A 21,701-nucleotide genomic window follows, 5' to 3' on the forward strand; every position below is an offset into this window, starting at 1 on the left:
TGGAAGCACTTAGAAACCTGATAGGCGATGCACCAGGGTAAGATGGAGGTCAAGAGACTTTTCCAATAATATCGAAAGTTTATCGCCATGTTGTAGTCATCGATAGGAGTGATCAAGATGACCTATATATGTGTGGTGATGATGGTGCTGGTGATAATGATGACAATTGCTGTTTTTTTGTGTGTTTATGATGATGTCGATTGTTAGGATAATGATTGTGATGATATTGTGGTTTGGGTGTTGGAGATTGTGATAGCGATAGTGATGATGATAATTAAGATTTCTGTTGATGATTAGGATGATGCCAATTTAGCATACCTGTAGGCGTTCCATGCTTTTTTTGGTGAGAAAAACCCTAGAAAACCTGAAATCGTAGCTCGTGGCCGCCATATTGGATTTGAGTGTTAAAAAATGATAGTCACAGGGGGAGGGTGGGGAGAACAAGGCACAATTCAATAGGCCATTGCAGCTATAAGTTTGCGCACGCATTACCATAGAAATCTACCTCAACTACCAGAATGCAGTGCACGCATTTTTTTAACCTTGCACCAAACGAAGGGCACGCTGCATGACGGTGCATGCGCGCATGCTTATCGCTGGAATGGCTATTCTGATGGAATTTTTAAGAGAAAGGTTTGGTGCTTGTGCTTAATTTTCTTGTTGGTGATAATCTTGACAAACACTCACATTTCTACAGGGCTCCTAAAAGTGACCCCGGCCCTCAGCGCTCTCGGCCAGTACTTGATATACGCCATGTTATGGATGACCCTGTACCTCAGGTGATTGTGTGATAGTATCACAAATAACTTAAAGGGGTAACATACCCGTAGCTAGATCATTGACTGTCAATGTCATTGTTACAATGAGCAACGTCTTGGCATTTTCCCGCTTTTTCTAGGTGGTTCTTTGGAGCTTGTACTGTTTCTGGTTGCATAACATAGACATTTTATGATGGTTATTTAACTGAATTTCACCTTTTCTTACGCCTTCTTTTTTTACAAGCGAGACTTGCAAAATTTTTCCGATTCTCTCTGGAACGCAAGCGCAAGAGAAAGCGCAAGAGAACACAATTTCATAATTTCCTTGCCCTTGTGTTTGCTATAGAGATATCCTACTGTATGCATGTTATATCTGTAATCTTATCTTTTTGTTTAGCAAATTTATATTTTAAAGCCCAATAATTTGTTTCATCATGGAGTAATCCATCATATAAAAACCTTTTGAATTTTTTGGCTAAGTAGGTTCTTATATTTTGGGGTATTAAAATCAAAATTTTTTGCCTTTAGGTTCTAAAATTACTAGGTTCTTACACTCGGTTTTTACACTCAGTTCTTACACTCAGTTCTTACACATGGTTCTTACACGCAGTTCTTACACATGGTTCTTACACGCAGTTCTTACACACAGTTCTTACACGCGGTTCTCGCACGCGGTTCTTACACACTTCCGTTTATGTATTTCTAGGCAAGGTTCTCTGTGTCCATGCCAGCAGATGACGGGTACCGTCCACCAAGACGACGGGAGCGGAGGAGAAGGCAAGACGACCTTATTGTTGTTGTCATCGCCATCATCATCGTTGTTGTTATTGTTGTAGTCTTCGTCGTTGTTGCTTTTTATGCTGTTATTGTTGTTGTTGTCGTCGATGACATCATCGTTGTTGTTATTGTTGTAGTCGTAGCATTTTTGTTTTTGTTGTTATAATACCCCTTGATCCAACTTGCATGACGCGTGGTTTCGTGGTTTGAAACTGCAAGCACCTATAGCATTGATCTTCTTTAGCAAAAGTGCTCTCCTCCACAGAAGCCGTCGTGCCGACCAGATAGTAGGCCCAAAGCCTGTTCACGTGTCGCTATCACTAGAAAACCTAAGAAAAGGTTACACTGACTCTGGCTCAGACTCCGACGAGGACTACGGCGGGAGGTGGACAAGCGAGACTGAGGGCGACACCGACGGGGAGCCTCTCCTCAAGGATGCAGCTGAACTCGGCAGCAGAGAGCTACAGGTAGCCCATGCTGCATGAATTCATTTACGGGAATGGATCATGGGGAATATTACTCCATGTTCTGTGTTACATTGTCGGTCATTTTGAAGCGGTCAGTCGATTCACTGATTGACCGATGTTGCTGTTTGATTGTAGACTGGGTTGAATTTTGGTGGGAGGGGGGGGGGGGGTAGGAGAGGCGGATGGTGTAAGACATGGTTTTCCTTGTTCGAGCTTGTTGTTGGGATCTAGGAGTGGGGTGTTAGGAAAGGCGAATGGTGTTAGACTTGATTTTCCTTGTTCAAGTTTGTTGGGATCTAGGAGTGGGGTGTTAGGAAAGGCGAATGGTGTGTGACATGACTTTTCCTTGTTCAAGTTTGTTGGGATCTAGGAGTGGGGGGTAGGAGAGGCGAATGGTGTGTGACATGACTTTTCCTTGTTCAAGCTTGTTGTTGGGATCTAGGAGTGGGGGGTTAGGAGAGGCGAATGGTGTAAGACATGATTTTCCTTGTTCAAGTTTGTTGGGATCTAGGAGTGGGGGGGGGGGGGGGCTGGAAAGGCGAATGGTGTAAGAATGATTTTCCTTGTTCAAGCTTGTTGTAGGGATCTAGGAGTGGGGGGTAGGAGAGGCGAATGGTGTAAGACATGATTTTCCTTGTTCAAGCTTGTTGGGACCTAGGAGTGGGGGGGGGGGGGGGGGTGGAAAGGCGAATGGGGTAAACATGATTTTCCTTATTCCAGCTTTTTGTTAGATCTGGGGTGGAGGGTGGGGAAGGGGGTATAGAGAGGCGAATGGTGTGTGACATGACTTTTTCTTGTTCCAGCTTTTTGTTAGATCTGGGGTGGAGGGTGGGGGAGGGGGTATAGAGAGGCGAATGGTGTGTGATATGAGTTTTTCTTGTTCCAGATTTTTGTTAGATCTGGGGTGGGGGTGGGAGGGGGGTATAGAGAGGCGAATGGTGTGTGATATGAGTTTTTCTTGTTCCAGCTTTTTGTTAGATCTGGGGTGGAGGGTGGGGGAGGGGGTATAGAGAGGCGAATGGTGTGTGATATGAGTTTTTCTTGTTCCAGATTTTTGTTAGATCTGGGGTGGGGGTGGGAGGGGGGTATAGAGAGGCAAATGGTGTGTGATATGAGTTTTTCTTGTTCCAGCTTTTTGTTAGATCTGGGGTGGAGGGTGGGGGAGGGGGTATAGAGAGGCGAATGGTGTGTGACATGAGTTTTTCTTGTTCCAGCTTTTTGTTAGATCTGGGGTGGAGGGTGGGGGAGGGGGTATAGAGAGGCGAATGGTGTGTGATATGAGTTTTTCTTGTTCCAGATTTTTGTTAGATCTGGGGTGGGGGGGGGAGGGGGGTATAGAGAGGCAAATGGTGTGTGATATGAGTTTTTCTTGTTCCAGCTTTTTGTTAGATCTGGGGTGGAGGTGGGAGGGGGGTATAGAGAGGCAAATGGTGTGTGATATGAGTTTTTCTTGTTCCAGCTTTTTGTTAGATCTGGGGTGGAGGGTGGGGGAGGGGGTATAGAGAGGCGAATGGTGTGTGATATGAGTTTTTCTTGTTCCAGCTTTTTGTTAGATCTGGGGTGGAGGGTGGGGGAGGGGGGCATAGAGAGGCGAATGGTGTGTGACATGACTTTTTCTTGTTCTAGCTTTTTGATTCCAAAAGCGAGAAGTTCTACGTCCAGACACACCATGTTCCGTTTGCAGAAGACGATACGCATGACTTTAGGTGAGTCTACGTCCAGACACACCATGTTCCGTTTGCAGAAGACGATACGCATGACTTTAGGTGAGTCTACGTCCAGACACACCATGTTCCGTTTGCAGTAGACGATACGCATGACTTTAGGTGAGTCTTGTCTCCAAAAAGCCCCTGATAACTTGTATTGATATGGATTAAACACTGAAAGAAATCAAGAAACAGTTCTAGCTTAAGCCCAAATAGTACTCTATTCCCACCGGGGTCACCCGCTAACATTGCCTGAAGAACATGGCATTAAGGTATGGTAGAAGCGAGTCCTGAGGCGGTAGTAAGCGGGTAACGCCTGCGAACATGTGCGCCTATATCGCCGCGACTTTTTTTTACCAACGATGTTGGTGCTGTTTTCACGACATTTGTTTTCTATCCGAGATTGAGATTCAAGATTAGGGTCTAACCTTTCCCACTGAAAGTGTCTCGTTTTGTCATCCTGGAAGAATACTGTGTGAGGTTTCTTCGGAAGAATACTGTGTGAGGTTTTTTCGGAAGAATACTGTGTGAGAAATTAATATGAAATTAATAATGATGATAATTGAGGCGTAGCTGTCTGTGTTGATTTAATTATCAATCTGATAATTGGTACTATGTGAGAGGACAGAGCAAAAAACTCTTACTTTGGGAAACAAATTTTTGCTCTGTCTGTGAGAGTGGTATATTGAGGAGCCTATTTGTTATTTGGCAGATCACAGACGAATGTGCACGATGTGTCAAAGAGACCTCTAGCTAGGTAAGGCGCACCGGGACCTAAGTGTCACGTCCAATGTGAGCGCCACACCTCCGCGCTTAAATGCAAAACGAACGCACTTAAACACCAAACGAACACCAAACGCAACACGTTCGGACTTAAACGCCACATTTTTGCTCTTTAACGCTTAACGTCCGCAAAACGTCTGTCCTGAAACACCAAACGTACGCACTTAAACGCCACAGTTTTGCTCTTGAACGCTATAATTTCACTCTTTTACGCAAAACGTCAGCACTAAAACATCAAACGTCCGTAATTAAACGCAACGCGTCCGCACTTAAACAACATACGTCTACGCTTAAACGCCTCCTTCGTGCCAAGCATCCGCATGTAAACGCAGCGATCCATTCCTTTGCGCCACTTGTCCGCATTTGAACTCCCTACGTCTGCACTTGAATGTACCTAGTTGTAATAAAAATTTTAGAACCCCAAAGAATATGTTTTTACTTGTGTTTTGTGCGTGTTCAGAACACTGTGTGCGTTTCTGAACAACAAGAAGTGCGGGACGGCGTATATCGGTCTACACAAGGATGGCGTCGTAGCGGGAGTTCGCGTCAAGCGCAAGGAGGTGCGTGTCTTTAAAGAGAGATAGTCAGCCTTGTTTTCACCAATACGTTATGTGATGGAATCACGAACCACCTAAAAAAACAAAGTGTTATGCTGCATTCACACCAAAACCATGTTTAGTTAAACAAGGTTTTTCTTTGCCTGAGAACTTGCCAAGTTTCTCATTGTGTTGAATTCTTACTAGCTGAATGATCACTTAGTAATATGTACAGCACAGTCTATTCAGTCTTGTTCTTGGTTCCGTCCACTCTCGGGAGATTGAGATTAAAATCAATTTAATTAAACCACCTTTAAACTGGTTTAGGTGATGGTGTGAATGCGGTATAATATTCCATTTACCAAATTCAATCTGAAATTTCACAATGCCTCCCCAAATCAGCCGATGGAAATGGATGCTTTCTAACACTTGGTATTTAGCTGGGATGTTCACAAAGACTTACCCTTACGCTCCCAACCTCTCAGTTGGCGCAAAATAAATCAATGAATAAATGTAGCCAATAATTTTCAAGTCTACAGTATTTTGGTGTTTATCTTATCGCAAGTTTTTGATTTGTGCAGAGGGATTTGCTCCGTCTTGGCTTAGACGAATTGATGGGCCGCTTCAAACCATCAATCAAACACGACATGTACAAGGTAATACTTGTTGAGTACAAGCTAATACCGACTGCAAACCGCTTTCTTTTCAGTCCACAATTTCACGCAGATGTTTTTTTCTCCGTTCGTTCACAGGTCGAGTTCGTTCCCATCGTCCGCCCGAAGGGGGCAGAAAGGTAAAGATGTATTGTCCCTTATCATTCACATGATTAATGTGTAGTTCCAGAAAATATCCATACGCCCCCTCCCTCCATGGAAGGGATTGGAAATTCCGGGGTGGGAGTGTTGGGGTCAAACACCTAGGAATTTCCAGAGGGGAGGAGGGGGGGGGGGGGGTAAAATGCCCTTTTTACTTAACAGTTACTGTATTAATTTCTTTTCAGGGGGCTGGAAATTCCAGAGGGGTTGGGGGTCATACCTCCGACCCCCTCCATGGGGGGGGAGGGTATGGATATTTTCTGGAACTACACAATAACACTTTGACACTTGTTCTGCCTCCCACCCCCTCCTTCATACGCAATACAATTTTCCTTCTATCTTATCCTACCGGTGGCTAGAGACATTAGTCTGGGTGGGGCGTTTGAGGGGTAGGGAGAGATTAGAGGGTGTAGGGGTGGGGTGGGGGGTGGTGGATGTAGAGAATTACACGATTGCTGAGTGGTATGGACTTCGCTTCTCAAGCATGAGGATCAGTAATCTATTGAGGATCAAACCTGTCTCTCCACACCAGCACTGTGAATCTCTCGTCTTCTTGGATAAGGCCATTGACTCCAACAAACCGTCTTTCATGCCCAATCTGTTATAGGGGGACGTAAATACTCCTTTATATATGGTTCACTATACTAATGGGTAGGGTTGGGGTTAGGGACGCTACAGTAAACCATATTTGAATTACCAATCAAATAATCCGCTGAGGACGCTGGTCCGTGGTACTATCTCTAGTCAGACATGCTTACACACTTACAATCATGATTGTTAACTGAGTTTATTTCATTTGTTTGTTCTCTATAGCGCCATCACTCGGCAGGTTGTTGAAGACCGATTCATTATTGAGGTTTCCATCACCAAATGCACTGGACTTGTCTACTCCACCCCAGATGGAAAGTAAGGGTCGTCTGTGCTTTGCGTTGCGCTTGCACTTGTTGCTCGGTCGACTGGTTTTCACAGCTAAACAACACCATTGCGTCACGATAAAACTAGGCTTTGGATTTTGTTCGTGAAATCTTAATCGTTATTCACTTAAATTTTTTTCCAGGTGTTACTTCCGACATAAGTCTGCGAACATCGAAGTGAGTGCTCAGCGTTTGTTTTTATTATCTTATATGGCAAGCGGGCGAGTCTCGTGACGAGGCAGGATAGATAGGTTGGGGTCCCTGTGCCCACAGATAAACCATGGGGAAGCGTGGAATTTTGGACGTGCTTTTGCATTCTCATGGCCGTGGGTGGGGCACTGGGGGCACATGCCCCCCCCCCCCCAATATTTTTAAGAAGTATAAGGAAATGACCAGTAGGGGCGAGGCTGTGACCCCAAATATTTTCTTTATGTTTCTGTATTTCTATCTAAGACTGATACTTCATTAAAAATGTTTGATTGTAAGTATCTCAGTCACTTGTTTGATTTAGCCGATGGAAATGGATTCTTTGAGTGAGTCGGTATTGTGCGTTAGCGCAAAATGGCGGCGTAATTGGCCTTCTTAACGTTACAACTCTTACCAACCACAGAAAACCTGATCTCCCACCTTCCCCCTCTCATCTAAACACAACTCCCTTCTCCCGCGCTCTCGCTCGTAGACCAGACCTGTTTCTAATTCACGTGTTTTTAGATGAATACACAAGAAATCCGCGAGAAGACAATACGGGAACAAGAAGACATGTACAACAGCGAAATCAATCAGTGAGTGCTCCTGCCAATGGCATCACGTGTAACATATAAAACCAAAGGCAACCCAATAAGGTTGATTGACTTTTTTGTAGACTTCAGCGGCTAGTCAAAGACATGCGTAAACAACTCAACGGGAAAACCGTGAGCGAGAAGCCTGATTCCGATTCAGACGAGAAAAGCAACACAAAACAGCAAAAGACGCCCGCGATCTCTCCCACAACACCGCACAGCGGTAATACCACCAGCGCAACGGACGCGTGTGTCATATGTTAAGGTAAGCTGGGCCGAGTAAGTACATATGTTGAGGTAAGCTGGGCCGAGTAAGTACATAAGTTGAGGTAAGCTGGGCCGAGTAAGTACATATGTTGAGGTAAACTGGGCCGAGTAAGTGCATGTGTTGGCTAAGCTAGGCCGAGTAAGTTCACATGTTGAGGTAAGCTGGGCCGAGTAAGTACATTTGTTGAAGTAAGCTGGGCCGAGTAAGTACATATGTTGAGGTAAGCTGGGCCGAGTAAGTACATATGATGAGGTAAGCTGGGCCGAGTAAGTACATATGTTGAGGTAAGCTGCGCTGAATAAGTACATATGTTGAGGTAAGCTGGGCCGAGTAAGTACATATGTTGAGGTAAGCTGGGCCGAGTAAGTACATATGTTGAGGTAAGCAGGTAAGCTGGGCTGAGTAAGTACATATGTTGAGGTAAGCTGGGCCGAGTAAGTACATATGTTGAGGTAAGCTGGGCCGAGTAAGTACATATGATGAGGTAAGCTGGGCCGAGTAAGTACATATGTTGAGGTAAGCTGGGCTGAATAAGTACATATGTTGAGGTAAGCTGGGCCGAGTAAGTACATATGTTGAGGTAAGCTGGGCCGAGTAAGTACATATGATGAGGTAAGCTGGACCTATTAAGTACATATCTTGAGGTAAGCTGGGTCGAGTAAGTACATATGTTGAGGTAAGCTGGGCCGAGTAAGTACATATGTTGAGGTAAGCTGGGCCGAGTAAGTACATATGATGAGGTAAGCTGGGCCGAGAAAGTACGTATGTTGAGGTAAGCTGGGCCGAGTAAGTACATATGATGAGGTAAGCTGGGCCGAGTAAGTACATATGTTGAGGTTAGCTGGGCCGAGTAAGTACATATGTTGAGGTAAGCTGGGCCGAGTAAGTGCATATGTTGAGGTAAGCTGGGGCCCAGACAGTACATATGTTGAGGTAGTCTGGTGCGACAGTGCTGAATAGCGTATGTGCATGCGCGTGTTCTGGCGAAAACAAGCACAATCGTAGTGTTGAATCGTTCGAGTAAAGGTACGAAAGGCTGACTTCAGTCGCTGTTTCGACTAACGGTACAGCACTAAAACATACTGTTCAAAAGATGACAGATTTGTGTGATAATGAGGGAGTCATAAAGAAAGTTACAGCCTTATGTTTGGTCTAGTTTTCTTAGCATTCGCCAAAATGTGACAGTTCGCCGGTAAAAAGCCGCCATTTTAAAACAAAAAGGCTGGTTTAACCGCGCGGTACTGGAACTAGTCTTGCGTTTTTCAGCACTGGCGTCTGGTGCCAAGTCAGTACATATGTTGAGGTAGCCTGATGCCGAGTCAGTACATGTGTTGAGGTAAGCTGGGGCCAAGTTAGTACATAATTTGGGGTAACCTGGGGCAAAGTTTCATTTTGTAAAAATATTATTAATATACTTAAAAGGGACATGTCATAGCTCAATACCATATTTTTGCTTTAGAAATATGAAATAATAAATATAAAAGAATGATTCAATTCAAAGGGATATGTTATTTATTCTAATTGTTTGTTTGTTTTCGGCAGTAAAAAAACAACTCCATTCGAATCCAGAGCGACATGACAAGAAGTACAAGATGATTGATATCTGGTTAGGTTACTGTAGCGGTCCATCCCCCCCCCCCCCACGGGAAAGCTTGGAGATTCACTGCATCAGTCACCTGACCACATCAGTCACGTGTCTTACGAACTGCAATTAGTCACCTGACCACATCTGTCACGTGTCTTACGAACTGCAATTAGTCACCTGACCACATCAGTCACGTGTCTTACGAACTGCAATTAGTCACCTGACCACATCTGTCACGTGTCTTACGAACTGCAATTAGTCACCTGACTACATCTGTACATCTGTCACGTGTCTTACGAACTGCAATTAGTCACCTGACCACATCTGTCACGTGTCTTACGAACTGCAATTAGTCACCTGACTACATCTGTCACGTGTCTTACGAACTGCAATTAGTCACCTGACTACATCTGTCACGTGTCTTACGAACTGCAATTAGTCACCTGACCACATCTGTCACGTGTCTTACGAACTGCAATTAGTCACCTGACTACATCTGTCACGTGTCTTACGAACTGCAATTAGTCACCTGACTACATCTGTACATCTGTCACGTGTCTTACGAACTGCAATTAGTCACCTGACCATATCTGTCACGTGTCTTACGAACTGTAATTAGTCATCTCACCACATCAGTCACGTGTCTTACGAACTGCAATTAGTCACCTGACCACATCTGTCACGTGTCTTACGAACTGCAATTAGTCACCTGACCACATCTGTCACGTGTCTTACGAACTGCAATTAGTCACCTGTCCACATCTGTCACGTATCTTACGAACTGCAATTAGTCACCTGACTACATCTGTCACGTGTCTTACGAACTGCAATTAGTCACCTGTCCACATCTGTCACGTATCTTACGAACTGCAATTAGTCACCTGACCACATCTGTCACGTGTCTTACGAACTGCAATTAGTCACCTGTCCACATCTGTCACGTGTCTTACGAACTGCAATTAGTCACCTGACCACATCTGTCACGTGTCTTACGAACTGCAATTAGTCACCTGTCCACATCTGTCACGTATCTTACGAACTGCAATTAGTCACCTGACCACATCTGTCACGTGTCTTACGAACTGCAATTAGTCACCTGTCCACATCTGTCACGTGTCTTACGAACTGCAATTAGTCACCTGACTACATCTGTCACGTGTCTTACGAACTGCAATTAGTCACCTGACTACATCTGTCACGTGTCTTACGAACTGCAATTAGTCACCTGACTACATCTGTCACGTGTCTTACGAACTGCAATTAGTCACCTGACTACATCTGTCACGTGTCTTACGAACTGCAATTAGTCACCTGACTACATCTGTACATCTGTCACGTGTCTTACGAACTGCAATTAGTCACCTGACCACATCTGTCACGTGTCTTACGAACTGCAATTAGTCACCTGACTACATCTGTCACGTGTCTTACGAACTGCAATTAGTCACCTGACTACATCTGTACATCTGTCACGTGTCTTACGAACTGCAATTAGTCACCTGACCATATCTGTCACGTGTCTTACGAACTGTAATTAGTCATCTCACCACATCTGTCAACGTGTCTTACCAACTGCAATTTTTATGCTCAATACTAAAGTCGTACAGATCAAAGCTATAATGATAATGATAATAATGTAATAGTACAGTGGAACCTCGATTTAACGATATGGCAAGGGACAGAAAATTTGAAAAATCTCATCAACATATATCCCATATATTTTACTGGTACCAGAAATCAATTTCGTCATACCTAGAATATCGTTATATCGAGTGTCGCTATACCGAGAGTATCGTCATATCGAGTGTCGCTATATCGAGAGTATCGTTATATCGAATGTCGCTATATCGAGAGCATCGTTATATCGAGTGTCGCTATATCGAGACTATCGTCATATCGAGTGTCGCTATATCGAGACCATCGTCATATCGAGTGTCGCTATATCGAGACTATCGTTATGTCGAGTGTCGCTATACCGAGACTATCGTTATGTCGAGTGTCGCTATGCCGAGAATATCGTTATGTCGAGTGTCGCTATACCGAGAGTATCGTTGTATCGAGGCTATCATTATATCGAGAATATCGTTATATCGAGTATCACTATGTCGAGAATCCACTGTAAGTAATTCGTTTCAAGTAAATTTCCAGAGTAGATAAAAATATAGCCTCCCTCGCAGGCGTTTTTAGGCAGGCATCGTTGTGGAGGGGAGCGAGCGACGCCTGCCTAAAAACGCCTGCGAGGGAGGCTAAAATAGTGCCACCCTGCGAATGACAAAACGATTTTGACTTATTTGTTTACTCCGGCTGTATTGCCTTATGATTTTACTTATAAAAGTTTATTTGTTTTTTACAGTTTCTTTTTTCTATTTTTCTCATTTTGCGTTTGTTTGTTTCCTTGTTCATTTCTTTGTTTCTGGTGTCTCTGAGTGTCTCTTGAATTTTCGTGTGGTCTTCGGTTCTGCGCACCTCCTTTACTAACGCGCACAAACCAGACCAGTAGATGCTATCTATCATCGAGACTGTCATGTTGGCAATTTGAATTTATATCACTCGCCAAACAAACAGAACTCAGTATTATCGGTAGTAATCGATATTATTCGGAACAGACTTGGTATAGTATCGAAAGGAGCTCGGAATTAATCGGGAGTGAATCGGCCTTATTCAGAACAGACTCAGTGATTAATCGAACTTAGCTCGGAATCATTTGGAACAGACTCGTTTTTATTTGGCAGTACTGGGTATCATTCGAAGTGCCTCGGTAGAAGTTGGGAGTGAATCGGTATTATTCAGATCAGATTCAGTACTAATCGAAAGTAACTCGTAATATATTATTTGGTTCGTAGTTGCTCGGGATTACTCGGTGTTAACTCGTCAGGCCCAAGAGTGTCGGCCAGTCTGCGTTAAACGCGGCTTTCTTGTGACGCAGGAACTCTCGGATGTGTCCATATAAGGATATAACATTGATTGAAATGACGTCATTGTGTGCATCTTTTCGTGTGAAATATTACACTCCCAAACGGACCAGTACGCCCCCTTCCTCCTTCCCAACCGCACACTCATCAACCGAGTCGTTCTCAGTTTTCTTTGTATACATGGTGTTTTTCATACGATACCGCCCACTCTTCGTGCCCTTGGCATTTGTGCGAAATTCCCTCCACTAATATTCCCTTCGCTATGTAAATAGCGTTATAAGACTAATGCCTACTTGAGCTCTCTGCCGTTCGTGACTCGAATTTGCTGCTAACTGTTCTCAAAATCAGGACGACAAAAATGTCACCCGTTTGAGCCCAATTAAACTCAATTACTGCACCGGTAAAAAGCTATCAGTGGGTTTAATAACGAGTTAGTGCGAGAGCTAACTTATCCCAGAAGGACGCGAACTAATCTTCCGAAATGAATTACTGAACAAAGCAAGCAACTGGTCTCTTAACCGCAGAAATGTACCTGCGCTGTAAAACATTTCCCGGCACGCCACGCGTGCTGCCGTTGCCATGGGGCACAGGTGGTGTTTTGGCGGGAGTTGTTTTGTCCTAGTTTTCCCGCTAGTGCTCTACCAATTAGTTTGGCCTCGATGGAATTAAGTATTAAAGTCCGATTTGATTATTCTATTGGTGGTCTATTGTTATTGGGGTAGGATTTACTGTCAATGAATCCAACCATTATCGCCTTTTTACTCCGATTTTTATTGTTTTCCATCAAATGACAATAAACATTGAGTTTACTTAAAACGTTGAACGAGAGCTTTTGTTTCGTCCCTGTTCTGATGTATTCGTGGTTTGGTATTAAACGAACAAATTAAAACCAAATAAGAAACAACCACGAAGAATTCTTATTGAAAACTTTTAATTCCTCAAAACGTGGAACCGTGTCTTCTTTTTACTATGCTTTTAATTTTCGTATTCTGTAATAAAACTATTTTGAGTGTTATTAAAATGAAGTTGTTTAGTTCGTAGACATTCTTTTCACCTAGCAACGGAGTCAACATTTCAACCTATCTTATATTTGTCAAATAGGCTACCATTATCCTAATTTCACTTTTTGTTCTCTTTACTCCATTCAATTCAAAATAAAAAAGAAACAAATCCAGGCTCATTTGAATTGGCTTGTAAACTCTACTCCACTTTAAATGTAAAGTGACTTGGACTTAGAATAATTTCCCCACATTTAGGCTGAATTTGTTCTCTTCGTTTTATTATATTTAACTTTATAGAAGACGGCTATTATAGCGCTAGCCAATCAGGGAGCGACTTCACTTCTGTAGTGTTTTCATGGTGTTTCTCATTAGCATAACACGGCAGAGAACAGTAAAAGAAAGAGGGAATTTCTTCTAATTCCGTGTTCGCTATACATCTCGCGCCAGATGTAACGATTTCGTGCATAGTGTGACATTTACAATGCAAAAGTCAGTGCCGAAAAAGCGTCGGTTTGGCTACGGATAGTAGAAGAGTATAAATGGGGAAAACCTCGGGAGAATCGCGTATTTCCCCCGGTTCAGTACGATGGGCAGCCGACCTTGAGGACGTAGAACCGACAGGAGAAAAGCACGAAAAAACAAAAAACCCGAAAATGGATTCCGGGAAAGCGGGGAACAACATGGAAAGCAAGAAATTGGCAATGAACGGCCGCACGAAATCGGCCTCAAAAATCAGTACATCGAGTGTCAAAGTCGCATTTTTCCGAGACCAGCAACAAAGCTGCGATACGTCTAATTCCGTATGGACAAACGTGCGTCGTGCCTTACGCCTGCCTTCTTACAAAGTCGAGTTATTTTCCAAGCCACTGGAAGATATATACCACCATTATTACGAGCAACAGAAGCTCGATCGCATTTTGTACATCATCCTCTTGGTTTTGCTGGTCAATGTGGCGTTAATCGCTATGTACGCCGCCGTGTTCAAAAAACCTAGTAGTTATACTCAAGTCAGTCGACTCATTGTCACTGGCGTTTACGGGGCCTTCTATCTGCTCTTAGTCGTCCTTTATGCCTCTAAGCTGTACCCGGCGCGACTGATGAAGTGTTTACCGTACCTCGTATGGCTCGGCATCTTTTCTCAGCTACTAGTGGATCAGGTCTTAGGGTACGACCCGCTAACTCCGAGTGACTCTGTGGGCATGTTCGCCTTTTTCTCCTTCATTAGTTATGTTATGCTGCCGGCTAGGCTGGCCCTCTGTGCTGTATTCGCCATCATGATCTCCATTGCTCATTTGGTCGTAGCGGGGACGCAAGCAAGAATGAATCTGAACTATCTCGGCCAACAGGTATTTACTAGCCTTGCGTGCGCGCTGTCTCCATCATTCCTGTTTCCCTGCCTGCGCTAAATACCGCTGCTTCATATACTCTACATCCACTTTACTGATTTTATTCTCACGACTTTGATCAGGAATTCTCATTCTTTTAATTTCCATTTTTTTTAGCGTTGTATTTCTGTGTGCATTTAGTTTCTATCCTTGATTTGATATCTTTGGTGTGACATCGGTGGCATTATTCATAGCCTACTGCCTTGTATAATCTCTACTTTAATAACCAAAGTCCTTATTTAGAAGGACGAGACCAGTTGGATATTCAAATTTAGATCATTCTACAAACCTCCCTAAATATAAACGCGCCGTAGTACTCACTAAAAAAATGAAAAATTGGGATTTGAATATAAAATGCGCTTATTATTGTGTGCTTTCTAGTGGGATCTGGGTCCATATCTCCTTAGTCTGTTGAAATGCCCGTTACTTTTCCCTTTTAACACATCTTGGTTCTAGTTGACGGAATAACAACACTACGAGAACGAGCGGTTAGAAAACCAACACTAATTTTTACCATGGTATTATATAGCTAGAAAAATTTTTTTTAACTCGCATATTTTTTTCATACTGCGGAAATATACCGAATAGGAGATAGAGAGCAATGTTTTTTTTTGCGAGAAATAAAAATCGTGTATGATATCTGAAAAGAGCCTGAAGCACCCAACAACCTTTCTCTTCCTTGCGAACGTCATTTATAAAGTATACTTTCGCTTGCGAAACACGCCATAAATACATCTTCATCTTCGATTAGAAATATGAGCAGCGAGCGAATATATAATCTTGTTGTTTAGAATCTATTATGAGATTTCGGTTTTTTTTTTTCATTTGTGTGTTTTGCATTTTTTTTAATCACCATCGCCCGTTGTTGCTTACCAATGCCCTTGTTCTATTGTGTTAATTGTTCGTTTACCGTGTGTCTAGCGAGCGATAGTTATAATTAAAAGCGCGCAGTTTGCAGTCAACCCGAATCCCCCAAAATAACGTTTCGAAAATATTCCAAAAAGGTATGTTTGTAATTTCCATCTCAATCCCCTTTCCGCCTGAATCGGTTGATAAATAGAACTCGATCGGTTTGGATATATTCACTTGAATTCGAGTAAGGCTACTCCAAGTAAATAGTTTTAAGGGGCCGCTAGTCAACCTAAAACACTATTAGAATAGTGTGGCGCTCAGACGGAGAACATGTAAAATTTATAAAACTGCTACTCAATTTCTAAAACAGAACACCTTTTTTGACCAATTTTCGCAGTCAAATTACCATACAGACGTGATCAGGTGGAAATTGATAGAAAAATCATCCAAGGTCGCCGTAATTTCTATATGCTCGCTTTCTAATTGATGTACGGTACATGCGTACAGTACATGCCAAATCCAGCGATAAATAATAATCAGGTAATCTTTTTTAATTCACCCTTTTATCAAAAGGGTTTTGTTTCAATGGGACCTGTACACACACTGGCAAGAGTCAGAGAAAGCGAACTCTGCGCAGGTGCCACGTGACGTCATCGCCCTCTCAGCCAATCGCATGCGCTTTTTTCGACTTATCGATTTGCATTTTACATGAAAAGAAAAGAGTACTTTTATGTGGTTGGAGAAAGTTGTTAGAAAGTATTTACATAAAAAAAATGCTCAGTTTTAGGTTGACTTTGTTTAAGGCTTAGGGATCAATGTTATACTCGCTGACATTATGAGCGTTTTGTTTTGAAATGCGAGGACTCCTTTGGGGCACCTTTCGGTGTTTGCCACATCCTCTTAAGATTTCGGGAAGGAGGTTTTTTTTTTTTTTTTTTTTTACGAGATTGTATTTTGCTAAAAGCTCATTCTTTGTGGGGGGGGGGGGGGGGCAAAATTATTTGCAGTATCTCTGTAGGATTACTTTTCTCTGTCCGATCTTTTGCTCTCTTTATTTTTTATCCCCTCCCACCCTGCAAATATCTCATGGTCCATTGTTTAGTTGGATTCAACCGGTACAAAAAGGGTCATTACGCTCCTGTGTATTACGCTAACCATAAGACTTGTTTGATTTGTTCATTATAACACACTAGCAAATAGCTTTGGCTTAGGGATTATACTAGTCTCAGGGGCGGATCTAGGATTTCAAAATTGGGGGGTGGATAATGGCCGGATAGGCGGCTTGTATCTGATCCAGTGGTTCTTGGTAGGTCACATAGATCTAACAATGCTTCACGATGAATTGAATTTGTCGCGTCAGCAAAGTCAAGCAGGCGGTAGCACATGGACAGTACCTTCTCCGTAGTTTCTTCAAACAAAATGACTTTTCACTTTTTTTGCTAAAAAGGGGTGGTGGATATCCACCCAATCCACCCCCCTCCCCTGTATTCGCCCCTGTGTCTTTAGGCTGCTGGACGACTCGCGCTAAGAAATCACGTGACTTTTTGAGTGGCAAACAGAGCGAAAAAAAAATCTTCCAATGAAAATTCATATGCGTTGAAAAAGTTTATTTGTGTTCTTGTTATTTTGCCACCAAAAGCCGAAGTTCGCGCGAGATTGCCACCAGAAAGTCATGTGATTTCTTAGTTAAGTCGGTTCCATGTTTTTGAATGGATATTATTTGTAAATTATGCAAAGGTTAACTAAACAGAAATAAAGGAGAGGCAGAGGCAGATACGAGTGATGATCATAAAAGCGGAAGATCTGCTCGCTTCTATAAAGTTTCTATAGCCCTTAGCAAACAGCGCTAGCTAGATGCGAAACTGCTCATGTAACCCCCTTTTCAATTCAACCCCTGGGGTGTGCGGGTTACAAATGATTAGGGGGTCTTAACTGACAACGCTGTATTATTATCCTACTAGCTTGTCGCCAACACCTTGGTGTTCGTGTGCGCAAATATTCTGGGCGCAATCGATTATCACATCGCAGACCGTAAGCAGAGACGATCCGTCCTGGAGACGAGGGAGTCTCTAGAAGTGAAGCTTACATTGGACGCGCAGAACCAGCAACAGGTAACTAGAACACAACCTTTTTCCCATTTCCTATACACGCAAAACCAACAACACACTCCCCCACTTCTATCCTGGAAAACAAGCAATTCCAGATAGAGGAGAGAGAAGACACAATTTCTTCAGTGGCTATAGGTTCCTTGTATTACAGACTGATTTTAAAAACACAAACGTGAGGCCGAAGTGCACATAACCAGATTTTGGCTTTTTAGGATAATTTTCCATTAACCACCCTTGCGCTATGTATGAGCTCAGGGACGAAAAGCTCAAATTTCAATGACACTTTACAAAAAGTCGCATCTTGGTATTTTGTTTGCCTTTGTTGTATCGCCTGATTGGATGTGAAATGGGCTTATTTGAAGCGTCACGTCATGCTTTCCCGTCATGTCCTATGCGCGTAGAACCGACTAAAGGTATCTAGCACACACCCCTCCCTTCTCCCTATTCCTATACACGTAGAGCCAACAACAGGTAACGAGGACCCCCCCATCCCTTCTACCGTATAAGAGCAGAACTAACAACAAGTAACATGAACATTCCTTTTCCTTTTACTCTATCCCTATACACGCAGAACCAACAATAGGCAACGAGAACCCACACCACCTCTTCTACCCCATCCCTACGCAAAGCCAATAGGTTACCAGAACACACCCCCTTCTACCCTAACCCTATACACTCTACACCCCATTAAAGGTAACCAGAACCCATATACATTATAATGTTCCGACGTGACAATCACTCAATCGATCGATCAATCAATCAAGGGCTTATTTTCATTTAAAGATTTTATTCTTCGCCGCTCTGCTTTAGTGTGACAGCCGTAGCCATTTTCGAAGTCGTGCCGTCCTTAACTTCTTCAAGGACATCGGCAACAAGATATGACATGTTAGGTAAAACTTGACATCACACATGACGTCAAACAACGAGCTCAATACTGCTGTCTGATTATTATATCATCTCTTTGACAGAGGCGTTTGCTCCTGTCTGTTTTACCCAAACATGTGGCCGAAGAGATGACGAAGGATTTCGAGGGAGATGGAAACCCTGCTCTTACAGACAACGCCTTCAAGAAGCTTTTCATCAGGACACACGATACGTGCAGGTAAAAAAAATGACGCGTGTTGCCACGCCCTTATCCTAGATTTTTCATCAAAGCAAGCGACATGTACAGGTAAGGAAGAGCTACGTGTTTGCCACGCCCTTATTGGAAACTTCATCAAAATCACGACATGTGCAGGAAGCTTTTTACAAAAATGTTTACATCGTTTATTAACGTTTTGCCTCCCAGTATATTGTTTGCGGACATTGTGGGCTTCACGGAGTTGTCATCCAAGTGCACTGCGGAACAGCTGATCGTTACTCTTAACGAACTCTTCGCCAATTTTGACAAACTCGCCGCGGTAAGATGATTAAAGATGTATGAGATGATGATGATGTTGATGATGACGATGTTTATGATGATGAGCAGGGAAATGGTTGTAGCAAAAAAATGGAAAAAGGTGTTGAATGCCGACGATGTTATTATTGTTGTTGTTAATAAAGAAGATCAAGAAGACGATATATATAGTTTGAATGGCAAATCTGATACATATTGGTGTTTATTTTATTTATTTATTTTTTCAGAAAAATCACTGTCTTCGAATCAAAATTCTTGGCGACTGTTACTACTGCATCTCGGGTCTGGATGACAGCTGTAACCACGCATTATGCGCTGTTAATATGGGTTTGGACATGGTAGAGCATATTGCGTAAGTGCGCTGTTCACACGGAGCTAGACATGTCGGAACTTGTAACCTAAGTGTGCATTGCGCGCTGTTCACACGGAGCTAGACATGGCGGAACTTGTTACCTAAGTGTGCATTGCGCGCTGTTCACACGGAGCTAGACATGGTGGAACTTGTTACCTAAGTGTGCATTGCGCTGCTCACACGGAGCTAGACATGGTGGAACTTGTTACCTAAGTGTGCATTGCGCTGTTCACACGGAGCTAGACATGGTGGGACTTGTTAGCTAAGTGTGCATTGCGCGCTGTTTACACGGAGCTAGACATGGTGGGACTTGTTAGCTAAGTGTGCATTGCGCGCTGTTCACACGGAGCTAGACATGGTGGAACTTGTTACCTAAGTGTGCATTGCGCGCTGTTCACACGGAGCTAGACATGGTGGAACTTGTTACCTAAGTGTGCATTGCGCTGTTCACACGGAGCTAGACATGGTGGAACTTGTTACCTAAGTGTGCATTGCGCGCTGTTCACACGGAGCTAGACATGGTGGAACTTGTTACCTAAGTGTGCATTGCGCGCTGTTCACACGGAGCTAGACATGGCGGAACTTGTTACCTAAGTGTGCATTGCGCGCTGTTCACACGGAGCTAGACATGGTGGAACTTGTTACCTAAGTGTGCTTTGTGCGCTGTTAAACCGATCTAGACATGGCGGAACTTGTAACCTAAGTGTGCATTGCGCGCTGTTCACACGGAGCTAGACATGGCGGAACTTGTAACCTAAGTGTGCATTGCGCTGCTCAGACTGAGCTAGACATGGTGGAACTTGTAACCTAAGTGTGCATTGCGCTGTTCACACGGAGCTAGACATGGCGGAACTTGTAACCTAAGTGTGCATTGTACGCTGTTCACACGGAGCTAGACATGGCGGAACTTGTAACCTAAGTGTGCATTGCGCTGTTCACACGGAGCTAGACATGGTGGATTTTGTAACCTAAGTGTGCATTGCGCTGTTCACACGGAGCTAGACATGGCGGAACTTGTAACCTAAGTGTGCATTGCGCTGTTCACACGGAGCTAGACATGGCGGAACTTGTAACCTAAGTGTGCATTGTACGCTGTTCACATGGAGCTAGACATGGCGGAACTTGTAACCTAAGTGTGCATTGCGCTGTTCACACGGAGCTAGACATGGTGGATTTTGTAACCTAAGTGTGCATTGCGCTGTTCACACGGAGCTAGACATGGTGGATTTTGTAACCTAAGTGTGCATTGCGCTGTTCACACGGAGCTAGACATGGCGGAACTTGTAACCTAAGTGTGCATTGCGCTGTTCACACGGAGCTAGACATGGCGGAACTTGTAACCTAAGTGTGCATTGCGCGCTGTTCACACGGAGCTAGACATGGCGGAACTTGTAACCTAAGTGTGCATTGCGCTGCTCAGACTGAGCTAGACATGGTGGAACTTGTAACCTAAGTGTGCATTGCGCTGTTCACACGGAGCTAGACATGGCGGAACTTGTAACCTAAGTGTGCATTGCGCGCTGTTCACACGGAGCTAGACATGGCGGAACTTGTAACCTAAGTGTGCATTGCGCGCTGTTCACACGGAGCTAGACATGGCGGAACTTGTAACCTAAGTGTGCATTGCGCTGCTCAGACTGAGCTAGACATGGTGGAACTTGTAACCTAAGTGTGCATTGCGCTGTTCACACGGAGCTAGACATGGCGGAACATGTAACCTAAGTGTGCATTGCGCGCTGTTCACACGGAGCTAGACATGGCGGAACTTGTAACCTAAGTGTGCATTGCGCGCTGTTCACACGGAGCTAGACATGGCGGAACTTGTAACCTAAGTGTGCATTGCGCTGCTCAGACTGAGCTAGACATGGTGGAACTTGTTACCTAAGTGTGCATTGTGCGCTGTTCACACGGAGCTAGACATGGCGGAACTTGTAACCTAAGTGTGCATTGCGCGCTGTTCACACGGAGCTAGACATGGTGGAACTTGTAACCTAAGTGTGCATTGCGCTGTTCACACGGAGCTAGACATGGTGGATTTTGTAACCTAAGTGTGCATTGCGCTGTTCACACGGAGCTAGACATGGTGGGACTTGTTACCTAAGTGTGCATTGTACGCTGTTCACACGGAGCTAGACATGGTGGATTTTGTCACCTAAGTGTGCATTGCGCTGTTCACACGGAGCTAGACATGGGGGAACTTGTAACCTAATTGTGCATTGTACGCTGTTCACACGGAGCTAGACATGGCGGAGCATATTGCGTATAAACACAACTGAAAGAATAACCAAAATCGATCAACATTTCCAT

The 21,701-nt window shown here is 43.7% G+C and overlaps 1 protein-coding gene and 1 long non-coding RNA gene across 2 annotated transcripts in view; one reads left to right on the forward strand and one right to left on the reverse strand.

Moving 5' to 3' along the window:
- Positions 1 to 9,429: 9,429 nt before the first annotated feature.
- LOC125573908 lies at positions 9,430 to 9,651 on the reverse strand. Its single transcript, XR_007314260.1, has 2 exons — positions 9,566 to 9,651; positions 9,430 to 9,479 (listed from the first exon to the last, which is right to left on the reverse strand). It is a non-coding gene; the product is annotated as an uncharacterized LOC125573908 (long non-coding RNA).
- Positions 9,652 to 9,705: 54 nt separating this feature from the next.
- LOC5514741 (adenylate cyclase type 3) overlaps positions 9,706 to 21,701 on the forward strand; it is a 30,343-nt gene continuing 18,347 nt past the window's right edge. The window contains exons 1-5 of the mRNA XM_048734731.1: positions 9,706 to 14,647; positions 17,500 to 17,649; positions 18,615 to 18,748; positions 18,935 to 19,046; positions 19,270 to 19,394. Of these exons, the coding sequence (XP_048590688.1) occupies positions 13,841 to 14,647; positions 17,500 to 17,649; positions 18,615 to 18,748; positions 18,935 to 19,046; positions 19,270 to 19,394 (1,328 nt within the window). The 5' untranslated portion in view covers positions 9,706 to 13,840. The remainder of the gene's footprint in view (positions 14,648 to 17,499; positions 17,650 to 18,614; positions 18,749 to 18,934; positions 19,047 to 19,269; positions 19,395 to 21,701) is intronic.

This window comes from Nematostella vectensis, chromosome 11, assembly GCF_932526225.1.
Source record: "Nematostella vectensis chromosome 11, jaNemVect1.1, whole genome shotgun sequence".
In the NCBI taxonomy this organism is placed as follows: Eukaryota; Metazoa; Cnidaria; class Anthozoa; order Actiniaria; family Edwardsiidae; genus Nematostella; species Nematostella vectensis.